At 34.3% G+C, this 26589-nt stretch overlaps 1 protein-coding gene across 1 annotated transcript in view; it reads left to right on the forward strand.

Annotated features, from left to right (window-relative positions):
• Window positions 1–26589, forward strand: part of COL24A1 (collagen type XXIV alpha 1 chain) — a 341448-nt gene that overhangs the window by 176408 nt on the left and 138451 nt on the right. Inside the window, exons 24-30 of the mRNA XM_008690817.1 lie at window positions 3038–3091; window positions 5311–5364; window positions 6561–6614; window positions 7502–7555; window positions 16460–16513; window positions 16801–16845; window positions 16966–17010. Of these exons, the coding sequence (XP_008689039.1) occupies window positions 3038–3091; window positions 5311–5364; window positions 6561–6614; window positions 7502–7555; window positions 16460–16513; window positions 16801–16845; window positions 16966–17010 (360 nt within the window). The remainder of the gene's footprint in view (window positions 1–3037; window positions 3092–5310; window positions 5365–6560; window positions 6615–7501; window positions 7556–16459; window positions 16514–16800; window positions 16846–16965; window positions 17011–26589) is intronic.

Genomic DNA, 26589 nt, shown 5'->3' on the forward strand with positions numbered 1-26589 from the left:
ATCAGTGTTTTGAAATTTTTTAAATGAAAATTCTCAGTCAAAAAGGTATAAATTGCTGATAATTCTTATAAATGAAGGCTACAGCTTCAATGACTGCTTTGTAGTTCCCTTAAATGCCCAAGAGAAATGGTTTGGGCTCTGTGGGCCCTACAGACTCTCACAACTGCTCAGCTCTGCCTTTGTTAGGGCAAAAGCAGCCATAGAGAATAGGTAAACAAGTGGGCACTGCTGTGTCTCCGTGAAACTTACTTACAAAAAGAGGTAGCCAGCCTTTGGGGTCACAGTTTGCTGACTGCTACTTTATCCGATATTCTATAGTACTTTATCTTCTTGTAATATTTTTGCTGTCTACTTTGATTTTAGTTACTAGTTATTTCTAAATTGACTAGTATAGTGTCTTATACCTGGTAGACAATCAATAACTAATGAAATAAGAATGAAATTTTATACTTTTCACCTTTGGGAAAATGTACATCATTCCAACAACACTAATTTAGAATTTCCTCCTTAAGTGTATAACTTGAAAACAGATATAAGAAACGGAAGAAAACTGTTGGGAGGAATCAAAGTATTAATAAATTATTTATATTCTCCTAATTTAAGTTTCATTAAAGATTCCCTGTGGACAAAGATGTAAGCCTGTGAACTGCCTATTTACCGTGAGAACCTGTCTCTTCCAAGTATGCCCTTTTGATAGACTGCACGTCCTAATACTTACATCAGGAGTGACAAACCCAAGTGCCCTGTTGGGAGCAGGCAGGTAGTATATAGCAGTGAAATGGGTCAGGTATAAGAGACAAGAGCAATTGGTATGGACGATAGTGAAATAAAGAATGCATCTGAGTAGCAACTGCTGCTTAGGTCCATCCAGATTTGCCTTTGAAAATGCTTGCCTATGCTTGCTAGGCCATCTGAAATTAGGCATCTTATTAATCTTTATATATAAAATCTCTGGATTTTTAGATCTTAGTACCTAATTCAGTTTCTCTTAATTAATAAGCAAGTGCTATGGGCCAAGCAAAATAGTTCTGTAGGTGGCATTGTTCTGGTACACATAGTTGATATTGGAATAAGTCAAATGGGCCTACTCCATTCACGCACCTAGATTATATATGTTAGGAAAAGGGTTTTTTCCCTGGATCAATGCTATTCTGTGTTCAGGTTCTGCTATTTTATTTACTGTCTCACAAATGTTATATTTCATTGTTCTCCTCAGATTTGATTAACTGATCATTGATGACTAATTGTCTCAGAGTGAAAGTGTTAATGCTCTTAAAATCAATAATCATAGAAATATATTACATCACTTCCAACTGTATATAACCATTAACATTAGCATAATGTTTGAGAATATAGATCTGTGCTGTCCAGTAGAGATATAAGGCCTGTCACAAATGTCATTTAACATTTTTCAGTAGCCATATTTACAGAGGTAAGAAGATGCAGATGAAATTGATTTTAGTAACATTTGATTTAAACCAATATCTCCAAAACATTATAATTTTAATATGTGATCAATTTAAACAATGGTTTGATTTTTTCATTCTTTTTGTAGTAAGTCTTCAAAATGTGATGTCTTTTACATTGACTGCACATGTCAGTTTTGACCAGCTGCATTTCAAGTGCTCCAGAGTCACTTAAACTCGTCTACACTACTTAAACGCACCCACCTCAGCAAGCTGTTTAACTCATCTGCCTTGCCTGTAAGGGCATCGGGATAATACTACCAAATATGGTTGTTGTGAGGATTAAATTAGACACATATGTAGTGCTTAACATATGTCAGTGTATCCATGATCAGTAGATAGGTAGGTAGGTAGGTAGGTAGAGAGGTAGGTAGGTAAAGTGGTGGGTAGGTAGAGTGAGAGAGAGAGATTGATATGGATAATGATACAAATATATGTGGATATAATCCTGCCCCACGCATTAACTTCAGTTAGCTTCAACATAGCAAATCATTTTTTTTTTCATGATTTAGGTGCCTTCTATATGCTAACTCATTGTCATACAATAGTCTATTTAAGCAGGGTCTTTGCTTGATAGCTATTGAAAAGGAAAATGTTTCATACATCTTTAAACAATAGTATAAAAGGGCTTCATAACTGTAGACAGGAGAAAGATTATGTTGTTGTTATAAAGCTTGATCTATATTATTTTTTTTCTGTGCTGCTTGAAGTAGAATCCATAAAGACAAGGTAGATGAACACCGAGCCTTTTTCACTCTGAAACAGTGTTACTGAATTCCTCCGTTGTTTCTTTCAGCACACCAAATTCATCCTTTACTGAAGATGTTTACTCTATCCAGAACACTCTTCCTCCTTTCTTCTCTTGGCCAACTGGCCTCTTCTTCTTCAGCTTCAGATTAGATGTCAAACCTGAGGTTTACCCTGACCATCTTTCCATCGGTCTTCTCTTTCACTCTCTACCTCATTATCACAGTCATTTCCTTTATCAGCCGATGCGATGATTTGTAATTATTCACTTTTTAATTTAGTTGTTTTTGGTCTCTGTATAAGACTTTTTGCCTTGTGAGAGCAGGGCCTGCATCTGCCTTACTTGCTAATGAAATCTCAGCAAAGCAGTGTAGTACCAGCACAGAGCAGGCACCAAATATTTCTTGAGTGACAATGAATTAATGAATGGATGGGTGCTACTATGAGGAATTTTCAAAGAAGTCACAAAAATGACTTCTTAAGCTGATGTATCCGCATCAAGAAGCTATGAAAACTACAGTTCTTTATAACATCCACTGGCTTATAAATTCCACCAGGACAGGAACTGTGGATATGAAACTAAGTGCCTCCCAGCTCAGGGCTCGCCACATATTAGGCATTAATATATATTTGTTAATTGAATGAATAGATTACGTTTTGATGTGAAGTCATAGGCTGGACATCTATACTAGGAGGAATTTTACTCTAAGATAAAATTTAGGATGAGTAAGAAAGAAACACGGATTAAGGTGACTTAAAACCAAAATGCTGTAATAGCAATGCAGTAAAAAATGTGTATTTTCTGTTATATTTTTTCCTAAAAGGGACCTGTTGGTTTACCTGGAGAAGTTGGGATTACTGGAAGCATTGGTGAAAAGGTAACGTCTTTCATTTTTTCAATAGTAAGAATTCCAGGCTAAACTTAAAGGAGAGACATTTATATGGTATTTTATGTTAATTAGAAATCACTCATAACATAAAATACGTCGGATGTCTTGAATATCTTAAATATATTGAAATATAGCTAATAAGATATATGTTTCTGATTTGTAAAGGACAGACTACTCTTTAGGTTGTGATGATGTAGTCTGAAGAGAAAAGATGAAACTGATGGTCTAGATTTATGACTAGACCATATTTAAATCTGCTTTATCAGAGCAAGCCCCCTAAAGAAGCAGTTTTGAAAAGGATTAAGTTGTCACTTTACCTGATCCAAGTCTCAGTCACAATCTCTTGCTTTCCTTTCGAATCCAGTATGCAATTATTCATAGATATTCCTCTATTGTAATGGAATTTGTAATTTGCTTAAAGATTACCTAGAAATCAATACCTTCTAGATATTGGGAGTGATTTTCCATGTTGAATTTCAAATTTAGAAAAGTCTTTTTAAAAAATAAAAAATAATTCTTTACTTGAAACCACCAAGGGCATTTAAAAAAATTTTTTTATGGAATCTTGTAATGGACTAGTAGGTAATAACCAAAAACTTTGGGTTTTTGACTAAAACCTGATTTGCTAGATATAAATCGTAAGCCTGATAGTCTTGTGCAATTACTACATAAGGCTATCCTGTGAGTAATTAAGTAGAGCCAGGACTAGAAGTAAATTAGATAATATTCCAGTTATTTCCATCTGAAATTTTTAGTTTAAGTCAAAATCAACATGTCTAAAATTTATCACTTTTTTTTCCACATTTAAACCGGTCTCTTTCCAATAATCTCATGTCTATTAGTGTGTCTTATACCTATCTTAATTCTTCCAGTCTTCCGGAATAGAGTGAAATCCAAATCTGCTTTCCTTTTTCCTCCATTCTCTATGCCTAATCTTTTAGCAGGACTTAGAATTTTTTTCCTATATAATTCATCTTTTCTAATAGTTCATCCAAAGCCTGCCCCTCCCAGACATACTCTTATCAGTTTGTTAAATTTACCCCCTGTCATATTTCTATCCTCTAATCCATCCTACATACTACAAGCAGAGGACTAATTTTGATGGGTCATGATGAAACATTTTGAAAAGCCATCATTGGCTCCCTACTGTTGACCCTATTAACCCCTCTACTTCGCTGTCAAAGTACTACATAATTTTGGCTTAATCAGTTCATCCAACAAATTTTCTAATATTCTTCAATATAAATCTTTCTCCCTCCCCTGTCTTGTATATTACATATTTGTTCCTATTCCTGTTCTCACTGTGTTGTTGTTGTTGTTGTTGTTGTTGTTGTTTGGAGTATCCTCTCCCTTTCCCTCTATTTATTCAAAGCCAAACTATAGGACTCAAATTCTCATCTCCTCCATAGAGTCTTCCCAGATTCCTCTAATCCTTCCTCATTTCTTTACTTCCTGGACTTAGAATAAGCACCACACAATTTACAATTTAATTGTCCTCTAATTGATTGACCTTTGTTAATGTCATGTCTCCAAATACTTGAGACTAGACTCTTACTCAAATTTCTGTTACAGCTTTCCAGCCCTCAGTGTATCAAAAGTGCTTAATATATACTTATTGATTTTTTATTAACAATATAACAAATATAAAAGCTCAGTTTAAAAAAATTAGATTTGTAACTGTTTTTATTCTGACTTGGTTTCTTCTGTGCAAGGTCAAATGTTCTACCCTAAGATTATGACAATCCTAGGAATTTTAATGTGAATCAGTTTAATTCTTTTAATCTGCTATGTCATATTTGATTATCATAATTATACTTAATTGTGGTAGACAGACTACAGAAATAAAATTTTGTTCAATGGTTATAGGAATTAGTTAATTCTTACAACATGTCTTGATACTTTTACCATCCTCCTATTTTATATGCCTCAAAATGATAAGCATTTCTACTTATAAAACAATACATTTAATATTTTATCCCTTGAAATATATCTTGAGGACTTTTGTTGTATTACAAGTCTAGCAACTTTAAGGTAAAAATACAAACTTTGTAAATTAAATACTATTGGCAGTTAGGATGAGATATGCATGTAAGGTATGATTCTACAATGTTCCTGTCAAGGCTTAGCTCAGTCATGACTGATTAACGTGCCTCAATGGTTTTCTTTTTTGTTTGTTTGTTTGTTTGTTTGTTTGTTTGTTTTAAAAGGGAGAACGTGGAAGTCCAGGTCCACTAGGTCCCCAGGGGGAAAAGGGTGTTATGGTAAGAGTCAGTGATTTGAAATATATTTCCAAAGAACATCATAATTCCAGAGGTGGAATTGCCTTGAATGGAACTTAAGTAAGTGAAAATGTCTATTTTACAGTATATTTCCGTTAGAATTTTCTTTTCCTTTAATCAGTTTACCTTTCAAATGCTGATTGGCACTGAGAAGCAAGCAAATGATGGCTTGGTCAAATGAGTCTATAGCTTTAAGGGAAGAATTAAACCACCATAAATTAGCTGAAATGGATGAAAAAGAAAATTCAATTAGGATTCTACTGTTTTTTTATAGCCTATAGTTTCTATGGCACATATTATCACTTCCACTCTTTCATGAGTGTGTGGTCCTGATGTAATTCTTTAATGTGTGAAACATCAGAATGCAGAATTCATCTTACTCTCTCATCTTTAAGGTAGTAATAGCTGACAAATATTATATATAGATTGTATTTTTTTAGTTTATTAGTTTCTAAATATGATAGGAACTAGGACAAAAAAAATCAATGAAAGAATCTTGCTTTCAGAAAATATATTGTAATAGATCTAGTGGCATGTAATACTGTCTACAAATTTATTTTATCTAAGTTATTCTTTAATTTTAACTTCTGTGTTATCAGCAAAACACTGTAAGATTGGGTTTTTTAGCTATGTCCAATTGCTGTCAACTAAGAAATTTAATACACCCATTAGGTTAATCAACTTCAGGAATTACTATCTACTAAGACATTCTCTGGATTAGTATTAATACCCTAAAGGATGTGTTCCTTCTAAAATTTAACAGGCTAGAGTATTTGTATACATTCACATTCCTTCATTATAGAATTCCCTGGCTTCTGACAATGAAATGGTTTCGTAATCTGTATAATGTAACATGCATCTATTCATAGCATGAAAAACCTACAGAAAGAAAAGATGAATATTCTCTTCTAAATAGGTCCTAATATGGGATTCTGGTTAGCAAATTTCTTTTCTAGGCAAAGAGTTAGTAATAAAAGGATATACAGTTTCTGTGTAATCATGTCTTATTTCTAACTGTGGTACATTTCCCATGGCCTTTTATATCCTGGATAGAAAAGAGAAATCTTATTTACATTATCACTTGTTGTTATTATTTATAAATTACTGGTTTGTCTTCAGTAAAAATAATCGGATATAATAGAGACTTTATGTCTTTCATATTTTTACTCAAATTATAGGGATATCCAGGTACTCCTGGGGATCCAGGACCCATTGGTCCACTGGGATTACCTGTAAGTAAAGAGAAGACTTTATATTCCCTTCTAGAATGTCTGTTTTAATTTAAATCTATGATTTTTGTTATACTGTACTTTTTGTTCTTATGCAAAATAAGCAACTTATATGTGAAAAAGATAAGCCTTAATAATCCCCTTAAACAGAACTATTATCAGAAATGGTTTATGCCGTTTTGTGAAGTTTCTGTTTTGAAGATAGGCCTGACTTTCCAGTACGTTGATAGGCATGTTATTGACTTCTAAAATTAGGAAGACTGATCTAGATTGGTATAGTTGCCAGTCTTTTTATCACATAAGATAATAAATCTAAGATCCTATAAAAGTTCACTGTTTTTATCTACCTAATGTCATATAGATAAATCAATTTTGTTTTCTAATTAAGTCTTTATTAAAAATTATCAAGTATAAAAAATTCATTGTAATTGACTTAGTAATAAGTAACAACTTATCTTCATTACAGTCTATTTGTGACATATTTAGTGTATTTTGGGACATGTTTCATCATAACAAGGAAAAAATCTATATTTTTATGATGGGATTATCATGTCTAGAATAATGAAAGAAATCTTGCAGCAATAGTCATTGCTTTTTTTGAGGGACCCAACTGATTAGACTAGTCAGACTGGCTAAATGGGTGTCTCCACTGTCACTCTAATGTTCCTCCTGAAAACTAGTTGGAATACTGGAGGAGGGAAGAATAGCAGAATAATGGGGGAGGAAAGTATGGCATTTATTTCATAAATAAAGCATATTTTAAAGGAGATTGATCAATTTCATTTTTGGAATTCCCAAGGAGAATTACATGTCATAAGAAAGGTTATAATTCCTATTTTGCTAACATTTCTGTGAATTCTATGACTGATTTTTAAATTTTCAATGTGTAGGGTCATGTGGGGGCAAGAGGACCACCTGGGAGTCAAGGTCCTAAAGGACAAAGAGTAAGTTATCTAATGCAAGAAGTACATTAATCTCAAAAAAAAGATGACTTCATAAATAGTCATGTGTTTGGCAAAAACAGCTCTATGTCTTCTAGATTGTGCTTAGATATTGTTGGTTTTTTCCTTGTTTTCATTATATGAGATGAACTACCTACATTAATTAAAGTGTGACTCATTATCATTTGTACTCATAAAACCATGCTTTTCCATTTTATGTTTTACAAATTTTACTAATTACATATAGAATTCTTCTTACACATTCTCAATTTCCAGTTCCATTCTTTGGGAGAATTGTAAATGTGAGGATGTTTAAGTAAGTTATTTTTCTACTGACCAGAGACTTACATAGCAAGGAATAGTAACATCATGACAAAATAAGAGCAACAGGTAATGGAATGAAGACAGATGCAGGATGACTGTTTATTAATGGTAAATCAGGCATATACCATCATTGTTTGGTAATTATGTGTAAGAATTAAATTAGAAATCTTTCAATTTTTGAGTTTTTTAAACATTAAATCCTTTTTTTTTCTTTGAAGACATAAGAACCACAATTTATTGCATGTCTATCACATGCCAGGCACCTTTACATCTCTTATTTTACTTAATACTTAGAACTATCCAAAGAAGATATATGGTCTCCGATATTATAGCTGAGGAAAACAGAGCTCAGAGAGTTTAAGTATATGGCCTATAGACACACAGAGAGAAACAACAAAACCAGGATTCAAATCTTAGTTTATCTATCTCCCAAGCCTATGCTTATTTGACACCATACAGAATACTAAGGAGGGTTTTTTTTTTTCCTTGATAAATCTGAATATGTGGGTGTAAGAATTCTCCTTTCTCCCTTGGCTTTACTTTGATTTTTAGAGCTAGTGAAGAAAATATTTAAAAACCCTAAAAATACGGTGTCCAACTAACAAAAGTTAAAAACAAAACAAAAACTTCATTTTCCAGTTGGCAAATGGGAGAAAAGTGTTAAGAATGCCCAGTTTGAAATAATAACTTTAGTTTCATGTCCTGTGTTTTAAGTGAAGATTGATGAAAGAGAGCAAATTTGTCTTTATTATTATTTCTTTCCTGAAAAACTATTTTCCTTACTGGGTTGTAGATTTACAATCTACAAATTATCCTGATGGCCACTTCTATTTTAGCCCAAATGAGATTTAAAATAATAAAATAAAAAGACAATAGATGATCTGTATCCAAATTGTCATTTAATGGTCTATACCCTGCCAGCATTCAGTACTTGGTCAGGTCAAATGTGTTTATTCAACTTTGTATTAGTCAAAGTGAGAAAGCCCAACCAGTTTTATGACAGTTGAAAAACAGCAGAAATACTTTTTGCTATGTTTTGCCTTTTGTTAATTAAGTAATTGGGGTCTTATAGAAGCCATGTACCTAAGCAAGAACTCCTCCTGAACCACTTGTGTTTTCTCCTAAGTCGTATGGAAGTTCATTTGCTCTGTGGTTTTCTAACCTCCCCATGACCCCTGGGTAGATTGTTACCCTTTTCTTTTTCTTTTTTTTTTTTTTTCCTTCCAAGATGTTCTTTAAATTCAAGTTAGTTAACATAACACTAACACAGTGTAGTATTAGTTTCAGGAGTAGAATTTAGTGATTCACCAGTTATATATAACATCCAGTGTTTTTTCCATCAAGTGCCCCCCTTAATGCCCATCACCCAGTTACCCTATCCCTCCACCAACCTCCCCTCCAGCAACCCTGTTTGTTCTCTGTAGTTAAGAGTCTCGTGGTTTGCCTCCCTCTCTGTTTTTATCTTATTTTATTTTTCCTTCCCTTCTCCTATGTTCATCTGTTTTCTTTCTTATATTCCCCATATAAGTGAGATCATATGGTATTTGTCTTTCTCTGACTAATTTCACTTAGTGTAATACGCTCCAGTTTCATCCACATTGTTGCAAATGGTAAGATTTCATTCTTTTTTATGGCTGAGTAATATTCCATTATATAAATATACCACCTCTTCTTTATCCATTCATCAGTCAATAGATCGTTATCCTTTTCTGATTTGCCACTTTGTCCTCAACTCTTACCTCCTCAATGGTCTATTTTCCTCTTACCCTCCAAATACATTTTACTGATTCTCTCCCAAAATGGCTTCTCACAATTACTTAAAGTTAATTCAGTACTTTCTAAACAAGGAAATCTTATTTAGAAATGAAGGTTTTGTTTAGTACAAAAACACTTCCTTTGCAGTAGAATATTTCAGGCAATTTCTGAACATTGAGAATACAAAAAAGAACTAAAGACCAGAATATTTAAGAATATATTATTAGAAAGTTCCCTTCCAGATGTCACATAGTATCTTCCTATTTCTATTGTCTTCTTATCAATCTGTTCTCCGCTATGGATGTGATCTCAGTATGCTAGGTCCACCTTTCCCAATGTTTTTCAACTGCAAAAAAAAAAAAAAGAATATGTGTCTGACCCACTGAGATAAATGAAAAAGGTATCTGGCCGGAAGTTCCTGTGCTCCAGCTCTTCCCTACCACCCCCAAAGGCTGTGGGGGTTGATCTTCCCAGCATACCTGTAACCTCTTCATAGCACACAACTGTGTCACAGTAAACTGGAGAGGAAGCTGTGCCCTACGTTCATGGACCCTGAGATCACATAGGGAATTATTATTATGGAACTGGTTCTTATTACTGTTTTGCCTGTGACTTACACTTATCACATGGCCATGTGAACATCATTAATAATAGGACATGCCCTTACGGGTCTGCCTGCCCACCCATCTGTCATTCAACTATCTAACATTTACTGGTTTCTTATAATTTATCAGGCATTCTCCTCATACCATGGAGGGTTCAAGGGTAACTATCTTTTAGATCTGGACCACATGAGTTTTACTCTTTAATTCGTTACAGCCCAGTGGCTTTTGAAGTATTGTACAATATTGGTACTTTTCCAGAGGGTAAGAAAAGCTCAAGCAAGCAACAATGTCTGCCATTTCAGAAAACAAGTTAAATTAATATAATGAAAATTTGTCTAACCTGCTTTGTGAAGGTTATATCATTCTGCTTCTCAGATAGCTGAAAAAGAGCAGGATTGGCTGAAAGTATCATTCTTATGGTTTGAGATTCTTAGATGGGAGATTTGGCATGAATTTAAAGTTTATTTATCCTACATACTCCAAACCTTTTTTTTTTCACTTGCCAAGTTTGGCTGAAGAATAGTCATTTAAGTGTAGTAAAATAATTTAATATGCCAAAGCTAATTAACAATACATACAATCATATCCATCATATAGACAATATAGGCTAGCAGATTCCCTACTGCAGTACCAGAAAGATGGTGGCTTAGCCTTTTTTGGGTCACTAGGAATCAACACAGCTTTAGTTGCTGTCCCTCATGTGTACATTTAACTCACTGGGGCTAGGTCTGATCCTTTGGTGTCTCTTCAATATGTACTTCTGTGTCCTGTCTCCAGCTGCCCTGACAGGAGAGATGACACACTGAGCAAAGTTAACTTCTCTTTTTTTGCCCATGGATTGGGCCTTTGAACATTAGGCATCTTCAGATTTTGTACCCTTTCTCGGGAAGGGAGGGTAGAGAGGCATACAGCTGAGTTATTTTTTATTCTATGCTACTTAATATTTAAGTGAGGAAAAAAGATTGAAATAACTGTATTAGAAATATGTAATGTTTTAAGATTTTCTATGCAAGATGCAGAATGGATATGACCATAAAAATTCTGAATTGTGGCTTCTTTGAGAAAAGGCATACCATATTGGGAAACCAGCCATCAGCATTTTCATTTAGATTCAGTGTAAGTACTACCTGGAGCACACCAAGTATTAAAGAAGAGATTTTTGTGCGGTTTCGTCTCCTGAAAAAGTTTATAACAAGAATAGAATGACATGATTTTTCCCACAAAATCACAGATAATATTAGTTTTTACTTAAGGGAACATTTTGTCCCAGCTATATCAATCAAGAGCCAGAACAGACTGCTAGGCATAATTAGTTAGGCATCTGAGTAATTAAAAATTAATAGAGGGGTCAAGCAAAGACAGATGGATGTGGTTAAAAGGAAGTATAAACATACTGAATCTAAGTTATAAGGACATTTGTTCTGTGAATAAGGGTTGTTTATTTCATTCATAGATGCTTTAGCTCTTTAAAATTGATTACAAGCATTATAGAGATGATCTTGTAATTCTCATAAAAGCTTCCTACATAAACTAGTGTGCAGTTTATATCAGTGTGTTGATAATTTTTTTTAATTGTAGCATTTATATGAAGTAGTGGTTTTGTCTCCTATCATCTAATACTTATAGGATTATATTGATTATTCAGGAATTTTGTTAACTCTTTAATATTATTGCCTACAATTCAAGTACTTGTTATTTTATGAAACATGCTTAATTTATGTAGCTGAGCTATCAGATTTTATTCCAGTTTTTAGAACCTACTAATTGCCACTTATTGTAGCCAACTTTAACTTTTCTTACAGATGATGAAGAAAAGATCAGATTTTTTATTTAGCTACCATACATTCTCCAAGAGCTTTATAGATAATCAGATATTTTATTTTATTTTATTTTATTTTGCTCGCATGCGCATGAGTGTGGGGAAGGGGCAGGAGGAGAGGGAAAGAGAGAATTTTAAGCAGGCTCGATGCCTAGAATGGAGGCCAATGCTGGGCTCAGTCTCACAACCCTGAGATCATGACCTGAGCTGAAATCAAGAGTCCAACACTTAACCGACTGAGCCACCCAGGCGGCCCTGATAATCAAATATTTTAAAGCAGATATTAAAAAAATAACTTTATACCCAATTAGATGTCTTATTATAATGCTATTGGTCTCTTAGATCTTGTCCTAAAGCTTAATTTGTCTCAGAAGTCAAAGAAGGCATATAAACTAACCCAGGGGTAACTTTTACAACTAATATCAGAATGAAACTTACAGATCCTGAGAAAGCTAAGCTTTTAGTTAATTAATTTAGCCTTAACTGAAACATAGAGCATATTAAGCTTTCCTAGAGTTCTTTCGGCCTTAACCTCTTAACCAGCAACCTTAGGCTTTATAACCTTTAATTAATGCAATTGCTATACTTAGACCTTTTTTTTTTTTAAACTAAGTGTGGTTATCTTTGTCATTACTGTGGAAGCAGAAATTTGTTTCCTATATAGTGCTGGTTCAGTAAATGAAATAATAATCTGAAAGTATATTTAAAAAAATATTTTGACAAAAAACATTATAAAATGAGTGATTATCATTACTATGTGTATTCCTTAATTCTGGAGGGCACTCCTTTCAATTATAATGCCAATTAGCAGTTACTTATAAGTTTCATATCCATTTTATAAACTTCCTTTAAACTTCAGTTCCTCTATTTCAATCTAAATCCACTTGTTAACAGGATTAACCTATGCCTCTTTTTAACATTTGAAAAAATATTATAAACTTAATAAAGCACGGCTATTTAAAGTCTTTATACATTTAGACATCATATGACTCAGGCAACTCGTGTTTGCAGGCTTCCATTTCTTCATATTAAAAAAGTGGAGTTTGCACTGGTGCAGCCTTGACATTAGGTGATTTATATCAGAAGCAGAAACTGGCAGTTAATTCTGAGATCTTCCTCCTGACCTAGATGCAGTCTTTTCTATGTATATATCCAGGCAGCCACTTAATCTGATTTTATGTAAGAAAAGAGACTTGCCATCTTTAGACCAATCTTTTTTTCTTTTAATTCTAGATTTACAACTCGGTGTCTGGGAGGACTTTTGCAGATTTATCCATATGGATACCACCATTTAAACCTAGACAGAATGGGGGCACCTGGGTGGCTCAGTCTGTTAAGCGTCTGCCTTCAGCTCAGGTCATGATCCCAGGGTCCTGGGATGGAGCCGGGATCAGTCTCCCTGCTCAGCAAAAACCTGCTTCTCCCTTTCCCTCTGCCTACAGCTTCCCCTGCTTGTGCTTTTTCTCTCTCTTTGTCAAATAAATAAATAAATAAAATCTAAAAGAAATTTAAAAATTAAAAAAAAAACCTAGACAAAATAACTTATTCTCTAGCACTAGCCTTAGAGATACCTCCTCATTGTGGTTGATTGTCTAGAATCACATTCATTGTATTTGCCTCATTCTCCCTCTCCACCCAAGCAAACCTACACTTCCAGTTTGTTTGCCATTAATGCTGTCATCACTCTACTAGTTATTATAACAAAATATCCAAGAAAGATAGAGATTTCAGGTTGCAAAAGGGTTAAGTGCCTGATTCCCAGTGGACACATTTTCAGTCTATATCTCACTTGTTTTCTGCAGTATTTAAGAATGTTGACCACGCATTCCTTTTTTTTTTTTAATTGAAGTATAGCTGACACACAATGTTACAATTAGTTTCAGGTGTATGGCATAGCGATTTAACAACTTTGTAGGTTATGCCGTGCTCGTCACAAGTGTAGCTGCTGTCACTAGACAACACTCATTCCTTTTCATACTCCTTCAGCCACCTTGTTATAACTCTAAAAAAATTTTGTAAAGTGTTTTCTTATAGAGCAGAAAGAGGAGAAGGAGAATGTGCTTAGAGAGTAACAGAGAAAGAGAATCAATATAGGCTGCTGAATTGTTAAGGTGAAGGTGGTGTTTAGAACAAGGTTCTGAGGGATCTTTGCCTTTAAAACTTCCGAGTCATCCTTTAATAATTGTTCCTGTTTTCTTCTTCAGTTATTTAACTGTTAATCATTCCAAGCATGTGCCCACCTCAGGACCTTTGTAGTTTCTATTTCTTTTGCCAGAATGATCTTCCCCATATGCCATTTTAGAAAGGCTTCTTAGACCACCCTGTCTAAAATAGGGCTCCCCAACTTGAATTCTCTCTAGTCCCTTAAGCTCCTTTATTTTACTTCATTATATTTGACTTCTTACTGTCATTTTATAGTTTAAGTTTATATATTCATTTGATTGCTTATGAATTCAGGGATGTACCTCTTCTCCCTACCATATCTTCTGTGCCTGAAGCAATGCTTGGCTTATAATAGGAACTCAGCAAATGTTTGTTAAATGAGTAACACACTTTGAAAGTCTCTTATCTACTAAATTGAGTCCATATTCCTCAACTTGACATTCAAGGTTCTACACATAAGACTGAAACTCACTTTTACAGTCTTTTATGGGAAAATAGGGCAGAAAAGGAAGTTAGGGCAGATCGTGGAGTACCTTCAATACAGACTGAGATTGAAGGGCTGGAGCTATGGCTTTAACATTAGTATGACCAGTGGGGCTGTCGATCCTCATGGAGTGTGAGCCTTCTCTCTAATCCCCTGAATATGCCTAAAAGGATCAGGGAATGCAGTACCCTAACAGTACCCAGAAAGAGAGTCCTATTACAGTAAGCAGTTTTTTAAGAACATAAAGCTAAACCAAGCTGACCTCAGATGGGATAAAAAAGAAGGAGCCTAGGGGATTCCTTCAAATCAGCATGTTGTATTGGGAAATTTGTATCACCATCTGTATAGAAATCTTCAGTGCCTTCTTGGGGTGCTTGCGTGGCTCCGTTGATTAAGCATCTGCCTTTGGCTCAGGTCATGATACCTGAGTCCTGGGATCAAGCCCTGAATCTGGCTCCCTGCTCAGCAGGGAGTCTGCTTCTCCCTTTCCCTCTGCCCCTCCCCATGCTTGTGTGTGCATGCTCTCTCTCTCAAATAAATAAATAAAATCTTAAAAAAAAAAAAAGTCTTCAGTGCCTTTTCATTGCCTATTGGTTTAAATATAAACTCCAGTCTTTCACCTTTTAAGTCCCAGTCTTTCCACAATTATTTCTTAGTATAGAAAATACTTAGTATAGAAATACGAAGAAATACTACTTGTAGTCAATAGATCAGCTAAACAGACTACTTTTTTCATTCTTGGGTGTCTTTCCTGCCTCTGTACCCTTTTCTCATCTTATCCCTCTGTCCAGAGTTCCTTTCAGAGTATGATCTCCAGCTGTCAAAGGGATATCTTTATTCCTTATACAAACCTGTGCAAGTTCTCTCCCTCCTTTGAATCCTTTTAGCCCTTAAAATGCCTTATCTCTCCCTATATAATCATCATTTGTATAATTTACCTTACCATTCTTTAAGCTTCATGAAGGAGAAACTTTCTTACAATTGTGTATCTCCGTAACACTTAACGCAGTACCTTTTCCACAGTAGACATTGTCAGTGTTGTAGAACTGAATTAATTCCTTTGAAAGGGACTTTAAGATATTCCAAGGATTGTTATAATTTAGGCATGGAGACATATACCGTCATTTTATTACAGAGTAATTTTTGCAACTAGGAGTTCTTCACAACTAATGACTGAATATTGATAGCAACTTAGCTGAGAAGTTTTACATTTACATGAAGATTCCCAGCAGTGTTTTCTGTCCCTTTTCTGTGCCCTTGCCACTTTCCAGTAACTGTTGTCAAGCAGGTGAATAGTGAGTACAATGAGGTCAGCGCTCATTCTCTAATACAGAAAAGAGTGCCACTCCAAAAACAGAAACCTTAAGAAGACTGTTGAACAGACAAGCCAGCCACTTTTAAGTTAATGTGGAGTTGTTCTTGGAATAAGTTGTGGATGTAAGTAAGAGTGAGTAAGTAAGGTGAATAAAATATTCAAATAACAAACCTATATTATAACCACCTCAACAACTGAATCAACTGTTTTTGTGGTCACCTGATTTATTATTTGGCAATAAATCTTGAAAACACTGGCTTGATTATCCCATACAAATAGGTTCATCCATATACCTAGCTGTATTCTTTTCTGTGGTCATGGTACAGAAACACGCAGAAGGAATTTGTCAAGAAGAACACAGTGCGTTCGTTTGTAAGGATGCATAATAGTAAAAAAAATAATAATATTTCAAATTAACAATAGGACTTTTTTCCATCCCCAGGGACCAAGAGGACCAGATGGTCTCTCAGGGGAACAAGGTATACAAGGTGCCAAGGTAAACACTGATTTTTTTCATTTTATATATAATTAAGTTTTTGAGCCCATGTGTGTTCTACCTGACTTAAAACTGTTGTATTTCCTTACAAAAGTATTGTTCTAAATTTTCTCTTAGTGTAAGTATGAAACATACATAAAGTTTTTACTACACACAGAGAAATATTTTCTTTTAAATATTGAATTATATATTTGATGTCCTATTTTCTTGTATGTGAGTGTATGCTAGCATGTGTAAGACCATAATTCTCATTCATATTAATTCCTCTGGTATTAATACTTTGTTAGGGTGAAAAAGGAGATCAAGGAAAAAGAGGGCCTTATGGTCTTATTGTAAGTACTAAAACATTTCATATTAAAGATAAATATATAAAATTTTCCCTGTTTTTCTTGGTATGTGTTTAATATCTGGTGAGGGAGCTATGTGACCCAAACATTTTCTTCCTTATGTAGGGTAAGACTGGAAACCCTGGAGAGAGAGGAGTTCAAGGGAAACCAGTAAGTAATAAAGAATAATTAAGCCATGAATAAATTTTGTTCATTTTATTCTCTGGTGCAACTATTGTTATTATCAGCACGTTAGACTAAGAGAATACCAGTTCTTTTCCTCCTTCAGTCATTAGGTAGATGTGTTATTTGTGCAAGCTGCTTGCTCATTCTAGGCCTTAGTGCTACCAGTTATAAACTGGTGGTGATAACTGTTACACTCCTCCCTAGGTAGGATTAATTTTTCTATGAAATCCATTTCAAAATAAAATAGTGCGATATTATATAAATGTAATATAATATGAATAAAGCTAAAATAACAAGAAAGTTCTTTGAGGCTTCTTACCAACTTTCATTTTAATTCTGTTTGAGTGTTCTTTAGACCCTTGGAGCTTGGAGCTATGTGTGTCACCGTGCTTTGCCATGCCACTGCTCTAAGAGTTTTTAATACCATACAATGCTAGATATTTTCCTGCCATCAAAAAATCTTTTCAGAAGTATACAGTTTTTTTTCCCTGAGTGGCAGTAAGTTCTTTTTTATGGTCATAGCACAGAAACAAGCACAAGTTTGTCAGCTAAAGAGGATCACATGTCTTCATTCACTAATGAAGGGGAGAAATATGAAAAACAAAAACAGAAGGATACACATATGCACATGTACACACGCACACATATCTATGCTAGTACATACATATAAAATTTTGAGGACATAATGTTAATTGTATGAGCTTTCGTACATTTCATATATTTCTGTTTTTATTTAGAATCATAATTTTAATTTGTAATGACACCTTGCTTTATCATATACATATCTATACACAATTTAAAGTTATAAAATTAGATAATAATTTAAATAGATGGCAACTGAAGAGTCAGAAAAGGATAAGAGAAATGTTTTTTTCTGCTACCGTGGTTGTCACTAATGTCACTGCATTTACTTGTTCCTCTTTGAAATCTGCTGCCCCCTGCCTGCTGTTTCCCATAATGACATTGTATTTAACGGTCAAATGTAAAATAGCAGAGACCTAAAGGAGAAAAATGACTGTATCCAAGGAAAGAATTTGTGTGTGAGTGTTATCCATTGAAGTCATCCCAAAGAACATTCTTTGAATATTAATAGTCATCATCTGGGTTTCTGTTATATTGATGCCAATGGTGTTTCTGTAGATTCTTTCCACTTCGCCACACTGTATACAAAGCTTAAAATATGTGGCAATTGAGTAAAGTTACTTTAGTGGATGACGTGGGTTGGACATTAAATCATGAGTTTATAGTAGTTGTTGAGGTTTACATAGCTCTATACCTACATTGTCTCCTTCTTCTTGGTTGAACTGAAATAGACTTTTGCCATCTTAGGGAAGCTAGGATCAATCAATCCAAGAATCCAGGCAGCCCTGAAGATTTGTTTGATCCTCCACAATGTCTCCAGTCATTTATGCAACTGTCTGAGAAGCAGGCAGTGCTATATAATGGAAAGATATGTTGAAGGTCAGACTGACCTTTGCTCCAGTACATGCTCCTACTAGCTGTATAGTTTGATTAAATTGGTTAGCTCTCCGGATGATATTTTCCTTGGGTGTAAAGTGAAGAGACATCTCTCAATTGTCATAATTCTAAAGCCAGGTATTAAATAAAAAATGGTAACACGTTGCTTGTCGAGATAACTAGGAGAAATACATCTGTCTATGGGCCAACTCTGTTTCCTACACTTGCCTTCCATCTACATGTAGATCTGACTCAAGAGGAAAGGCCGTGATCCATGGTATTATTAAGGTGAAAAAACCTGGGTAACTGTTTTTAGATTTCTAAATCTTATAAAACCTGTAACTATTATTGATTTTTTAGATCTAGATATTCTTTCAGTTGATGAGTTAATGGTGTTAAATTTGTTAATTTTCAAATGCAATTTTTAGAGATTTCACATTTAGGATTATAATGTCTTCCTGATGAACTGACCCCCCTTTTATTTTTACAAAATATTCCTCTATATCTCTGGTAATACTTTTTATTCCTGATAATATGTTTGTTTTTTAAATTGGCTTTTTTTGATTAATAAGTCTCTCCAGCCTACTTATGCTTGCAGTTTGTATGGCCTGTCTTTTCCATTCATTTACTTTCAACACAACTGCGTTTTGGTATTTAAAGCGAGTGTCTTGTAATTGGGTCTTTCTTTTTTATTCATTCTGAAAATCTCTACCTTTTAGTGTTCGGTACATTTCCATTTAATGTAATCATCAATTTAGTTGCACTTTGGTCAACCATTTTATGATTGTTCTTCCCTTGTGGTGGTACTGTTGTTTAGTGCCTTCTTTTGGCGTTGAGCACTCCATTTTAGTTTAGAATATTGGCTTTTTAGCTATACTTCTTTGAACTATTATTTTCAAGTGGTTATTCTAGGTCAGGATTCAGTAAACATTTTCTGTAAAAACAAGTGCTGGTCCAGATTTGACCCCCAGGCTGTAGTTTGCCAGCTGCTGGTTCAGGGATTACAGTATACAACCTAACTTTCCATAGTCTACTTAGGGTTAATATAGTAATACTTAACATAATTGTAAGAAAATTGCAACCATATAAACCCATTTACCACCGACATCCTGTTGTTTATGCTATAATTGTTTTTATGTATTAAAACTGTGTTATAAACCCATTTTGCAAAGTTAAAATTTTGCCTTAATATAAATAAAGTATTTTTGTTTTTAATATAAGTGAAATATGTGTTTTAGGGTATTTAGGGGGAAAGTAGTGTTTTTTAATTTATCCATGCATTCACTTTTCCTGATATTCTCCATTCTTTTCTGTAGATCTGCATTTCCAAATGGTCTCATTTCCCTGAAGCCTATAGGACTTCCTTCAGATTCCTTATAGTCAAATTTTGCCAGTCATGAATTCTTAGTATTTGTAAAAATGTCTTAATTTCACTTTCATTTTTTTCTTTTACATGAATTCTTTTTTAAAGTTTTTAATTCCAGTTAGTTAACATACAGTATTATATCAGTTTCAGGTATACAGTATAGTAACTTAACACTTCCATACAACACCTGGTGCTCATCACAACAAGTACACTCCTTAATCACCATCACCTGTTTAACCCATCCCCCCACCTACCATGCTTCTGGTAACCATCAGTTTGTTCTGTATAGTTAAGAGTCTGTTTCTTGATTTGCCCCTCTCTCTTTCTTTTTTTCCCCACTCTTCTTATTTGTTTTGTTTCTGAAATTCCACAGATGAGAAAATCATATTTTTCCACTGGATATAGAATTCTGGGCTGACAAGGTCTTCTTTTATTTGTTTGCATTCAGCACTATAAAGATGACATGTCATTTTCTTTTGGCCTCAATTATTTCCAGGGAGAAGTCCACATTTATCTGTATCATTATTCCCCCTGCATGTAATGTATCATTTTTCTCTGGATGCTTTCAAGATTCTCTCTTTACTTTTGGCTTTTAGTAGTTTGACTATGATGTGCCTAAATGGATTTTCTTTGCATTTATTCACCTTGAGATTTGCTAAGCTTCTTTTGTGTGTAACTTTCTGTTTTCACTAAATTTGGAAATTTTTCAACTTTGTTAATTTCAGTTTTTTTCCTATTCTGTCTTCTCTCTCCTTCTTGGATTCCAATTAAATGTGTATTAAACATTTGGTATCATCCCTAAGGTCCCTGAGACTTTACTCATTCCTGTTTTAATCTTTCTTTTTCCTATTTTCTTTTTTTAATTGGATAACATAATTCTACCTTCATTCGCTTTTTAAGCCCATTCATTGAAATTTTATTTATGATGTGGAATTTTAAAGTTTTATTTTAGATTTTTAATTTTCAGTTCTATAATTTCCATTTTTATAGATGTTCTTCTGAGATTTCCTATTTGTCTATTCATCATAAGTGTATTTTTATTTACATTACTGAGCATATTTATAATAGTTACTTTAATATCCTTATGTAATAATTCTAATATCTGGGTAATCTTGAGTTTGGTCTCCATTAATTGCCTTTTCCTGTGCATATGGGAAAATTTTCCTGTCCAGTAATTTTGAATTATATCTTGGACATTTTTTTATTATGTTCAATTAGCCAACATATAGTACATCATTAGTTTTTGATGTAGTGACTTTTTTTTTTCCTTAAAGAGGCTCTATGCCCAGCATGGAACCCAACAAGGGGCTTGAACTCAACCCTGAGATCAAGACCTAAGCTGAGATCAGGAGTCAGATGCTTAACTGACTAAGCCACCCACGCACCCCTGTATCTTGAACATTTTAAGTGATTCATTGTAGAGACTCCAAATTCTGTTATATTTCTTTAAAGAGTATTTTTTGTTTCATTTTGGTTTTTGATTTGGCAAATCATTAACTTGGCTGCTTTCAAACTTCAAACTCTCTCTCCTCTGTGATGGATGGCCGCTGAAATCTTTGTCCAGTTCTTCTAAGCCATGTTAGGATGCTTGGTGTCTACCATATCAATACATATTTCAAATATCAGCAAGAGATTTAAACAGAGTTTACACTCAGAATTTGAGATTCCACCTCTCGCTTTCTCTTCCATCACTTCCCAGCAGCTGTGATCATTCCACATTCTATCCTCTGGTTCTCCATGCCAATAAGACTGTAGGTTTCTATCCTTCTTTTTTCTTAATCATCCTACATAGCTTACGTTCTGGCTAAAAGCCACATTTAAAATAAAAAATCAGACACTCAGTGCCATTCCTTTCTTCTACATGTAGACCTCTTCCACTCTGCTTTTTATGTATTTTTGGTCTTTCTTCAGTGTTTTCAGATTTTTAAAAAAATATTTTGTCCTGGGTTTATAGTTATCCCTATATAGGTGGTTTTGATAGGAGCTACTTGACCAATATTGGAAGTGGAAACTCTTAACAGTTCTTTAAATAATTTTCTCTGGAGTAACTCAGAATACTTAAGAAACATTTATTTCATAACCCTTACAATATAAAAAGTATATAGTATTAACTTTCTCTTTTTTCAGATAATGAGGCATACAGTTTTCATAATCCTATATTGAAAAAACATTTACATGGTCCCTTGCTTATTCCATAAAAAGGCTATGAAGATTATGCATGTATTTACTATAAATGGAAGAGGCATTGAATGTTTGATTTCTTGTTGAAATCAGTAGAATGGAGTACAGTTTAGTGCATGAGCATGGCATTGGAATCAGACATTGGAAGTCAAATACTCGTTCTGCCACTTACTAGCTGTTTTGACTTCATACAAATTATTTAACCTCTCTGAGCCTCAGTTTTCCTATCTTTAAAATGAAATACCTTTTAAGGAGTGTAGGTGGTGCAGTTGGTTAAGCACCTGACTCTTGGTTTCAGCTCAGGTCTGATCTCAGGGTCGTAAGATCAAGCCCTGTGTTGGGCTCCATGCTCAGCACAGAGTCTGCTTGGATTTCTCTCTCCCTCTCCCCCTCCCCACCCACCCCACACTCATGCGCACACGCACACAGTCTCTCAAATAAATAAATCTTTAAAAAAATTAAAATAAAATGAGATACTTTTTATGACTATATCAAATGATGTTCATTATGTGTTTGGCATAGGCTCTGAATACATAGTAACCACAGTAATCATTATTCTCCCAGTCATCATTATCATAATTGCTGGGTTGAAGTCATGGAGCAAGAAGTTCTACTACAAAGAATATATTTTCAGTACTATCTGAAAAGCTTTAAAGGGGATTTTTATTTTGTAACAGCTTGTGCTTTATTTCTTTGTCTCTAATAAAACTAAGTAGCTCCATTTAGATCATTTCATAACTTAGCCAAACAGCTTTTATGCACCATTAACATCATTAAAAGTATATATCAAGCTTGACATTGTGTACATGTACACTTTACAAAGCAGATCGGGCAGACATTATTCAAGGTTCTGAACTTTTGCTGTATGTTTCAGTTGGTATGTCAGGTACAAAGGGAACCCTTATATTGATCCTGTCTCTTAACATTGGAGCCTGGAGTGAATGGATAGCATATAATTTTCATGACTGAAACAAGGCCTTAGTCGGATGTGAGTCCGTGATTTTACATATCTTCCTTTCCTTAACCAGGGAACTATACACAACTAAATATAGCATTAACGGCTATAACTTAAAAAGTTTTATTTTGCTAGGAATTTTGAATATCTTTACTTCCAATTTAATATCATATTTTTCTTAGCTTTTAGTTTTAATATAAAATGGTGGTTGTGATCCATTGTATATTTGCCAACCTTCTCAAGGTCAATGATACAGAACAGGCAAATTGCAAATAGCGAAGGGCAGTATTTTCTATATCATTAATAGTCATCAGTGTCTGGCACACGGTACATGCTAAGTAAATCTTTAAATGGGAGAATCAAAGAGGACCTGGAATTTGATTTAGTTTTATATACCATTTTAGAATATACCCTCACTTCTAAGATTCAATTTAATGGTACCATAGATGGCATGGTATAAAAATAGGGGAAAATAAAGGATGTTAGAGAGTTCAATTTAGTCATTTCTGGTCAACTAGGTTCTGAGACTCCTGTGCCTTACCAGGTTTTAAGGACATAAGTTATACTTACTTAACAAATCACAAGTTATTATTTTTGGAGAAAGAAACCATTTTTATGTCAATATCAAAGGTAAAAAAATCTAAATTTAAAATAATTCTGGATAATTGTCTCTGTATATGAATGGGGATTAAGTATGGGAATATAGAGAGATACAAGGAACTTCTACAACTCAACAACAACAGAAAAGACAACTTGATGAAAAAAATTAGCAAAAGAACTCGAATAGACATTTCTCCAAAGAAGATATACAAATGGCCAATAAGCACATGAAAAGATGCTCAATATCACTAGACATTAGAGAAATGAGAATCAAAACCACAATGAGATGCCACTTCTTACCCATTAGGACAGCTATTATTACAGAAAAACAAAACAAAACACACGTATACAAGGAAAGTAACTAGTGTTGGCAAAGATGTAGAAAAATGGGAGCTCTTGTACATTGCTGGTGGGATGTAAAATGGTGAGGTTGCTATGGAAAACAGTTTGGTGGTTCCTCAAACAGTTCAACAGAGTATTACTATGTAATTTATCAATTCCACCTCAGATTTATACCCCAAAGAATTGAAGGCAGAGACTTAGAAACTAAAATTTTTTTAGTGTTTATAGGCACAGTATTCACAATAGCCAAAAGGTAGAAAACCCAAGTGTCCAGTGATGGATGAATGGATATACAAAATATAGTATATACATACAATGGAATATTGTATGAAAAAAGTTGAATACAACTTTAAAACTGAAGAAAGTTTTTTAAAGTTTTATTTAAATTCCAATTAACATACAGTTTAATATTAGTTTCAGATGTACAGTTTAGTGATTCAAAACTTCCATACATTACAAGGTGCCCATCACAAGTGCACTCCTTAATCCCCATCACCTATTTAACCCATACTCCCCCCACCTCCTTTCTGGTAATCATCAATTTGTTCTCTATAGTTAAGAGTCTCTTTTTTGGTTTGGCTCTCTCTCTCCTTTTTTTCCCCCTTCGCTTATTTGTTTTGTTTCTTAGATTCCACATGTGACTGAAATCATATGGTATTTGTCTTTCTCTGACTGACTTATTTCGCTTAGCATAATACCCTCTAACTCTATCCATGTCATTGCAAATGGCAAGATTCCATTCTATTTTATGGCTGAGTAATATTCCTCTGTGTGGTGTGTGTGTGTGTGTGTGTGTGTGTGTGTGTGTGTACCACATCTTCTTTATCCATTTATCAGTCAATGGATTCTTGGGCTGATTCCATATCTTGGCTATTATGGATAATGCTGTTATAAACATTGGGGTGTATGTACACTTTGAATTAGTATTTTTGTATTCTTTGGGTAAATACCTAGTAGTGTGATTCCTGGTTCAAACGGTAGTTCTATTTTTAACTTTTTGAGGAATCTCCATAATGCTTTTCAGAGTGGCTGCACCAGTTTGCATTCCCACAAATAGTGTAAGAGGGTTCTCCTTTCTCCATATCCTCACCAACGCCTTGTTTCCTGTGTTGTCGATTTTAGCCATTCTGACAGGAGTGAGGTGATATCTCATTGTAGTTTTGATTTGTATTTCCCTGATGATAAATGATGCTGAGCATCTTTTCATGTATCTGTTGGCCATCTGTAGGTCTTCCTAGAAAAATGTCTATTCATGACTTCTGCCCATTTTTTAACTGGATTATTTGGGGTGTTGAGTTTTATAAGTTCTTTATATATTTTATAAGGTCTTTATATATTTTGGACAGTAACCCTTTATCAGAGAAGTAATTCGCAAATGCCCTCTCCCATTCCTTAGACTGCCTTTTAGTTTTGTTGATTGTTTCCTTTGCTGTGCAGAAGCTTCTTATTTTGAAGAAATCCCGATAGTTTATTTTTGTTTGTGTTACCTTTGCCTCAGGAGACATATCTAGAAAGATGTAACTATAGTCCATGTCAAAGAAGTTACTGCCTGTGTTCTCTTCTAGGATTTTTATGGTTCCCGGTTTCCTATTTCAGTCTTTAATCCATTTTGAATTTATCTTTGTGTATGATGTAAGAAAGTGGTCATTTCATTCTTTTTGTTGCTATTTAGTTTTCCCAATGCCATTTGTTGGAGAGACAATCTTTTTTCTCATTGGATAGTCTTTCCTGCTTTGTTGAAGATTAATTGACCGTGTAGCTATGGGTTCCTTTCTGGGTTTTCTATTCTGTTCTATTGATCTGTGTGTTTATTTTTGTGTCAGTATCATACTGCTTTGATTACTACAGCTTTGTAATATAATTTGAGGGTCCAGAATTGTGATGCCTCCAGCTTTGCTTTTCTTTTTCAAGATTGCTTTGGCTATTTGGGGTCTTTTGTGTTCTGAACAAATTTTAAGATTGTTTGTTCTACCTCTGTGAAATATGCTATTGGTATGTTGATGGGATTGTATTAAGTATGTAGATTGCTTTTGCATGGTATTCACATTTTAACAATATTTGTTCTTCCAATTCATGAGCGTGGAATGTTGTTCCATTTCTTTGTGTCATCTTCAGTTTCTTTCATCAGTGTTTTATAGTTTTCAGAGTACAGGTCCTTCACCTCCTGTTAGGTTTATTCCTAGGTATCTTGTGGTTTTGGTATAATTGTAAATAGGACTGACTTCTTAATTTCTCTTTCTGCTGCCTCATTATTGGGGTATAGAAATGCGAAAGATTTCTGTACGTTGATTTTTGTGTCCTGCGGCTTTACTGAACTCATTTGTCAGTTCTAGCATTTTTTGGTGAAGTCTTTTGTGTTTTCTATATATAATATCATGTTAACTGCAGATAGTGGAAAGTTTGATTTCTTCCTTGCCAATATGGTTGCCTTTTATTTCTTTATGGTATCTGACTACTATGGCTAGGATTTCCTGTACTGTTTTGAATAGGAGTGGTGAGAATGGACATCCCTGTCTTGTTCCTGACTGTAGAGGAACAGTGTCTCCCCAGTGAGGACACTAGCTGTCAGTTTTTTATATATGGCTTTATTATGTTGAGGTATGTTCCCTTTAAACCTACTTTGTTGAGGGTTTTTATCATGAATGGATGTTGTACTTGTCAA

The sequence above is a fragment of the Ursus maritimus genome, unplaced genomic scaffold (assembly GCF_017311325.1).
Source record: "Ursus maritimus isolate PB19 unplaced genomic scaffold, ASM1731132v1 scaffold_12, whole genome shotgun sequence".
In the NCBI taxonomy this organism is placed as follows: Eukaryota; Metazoa; Chordata; class Mammalia; order Carnivora; family Ursidae; genus Ursus; species Ursus maritimus.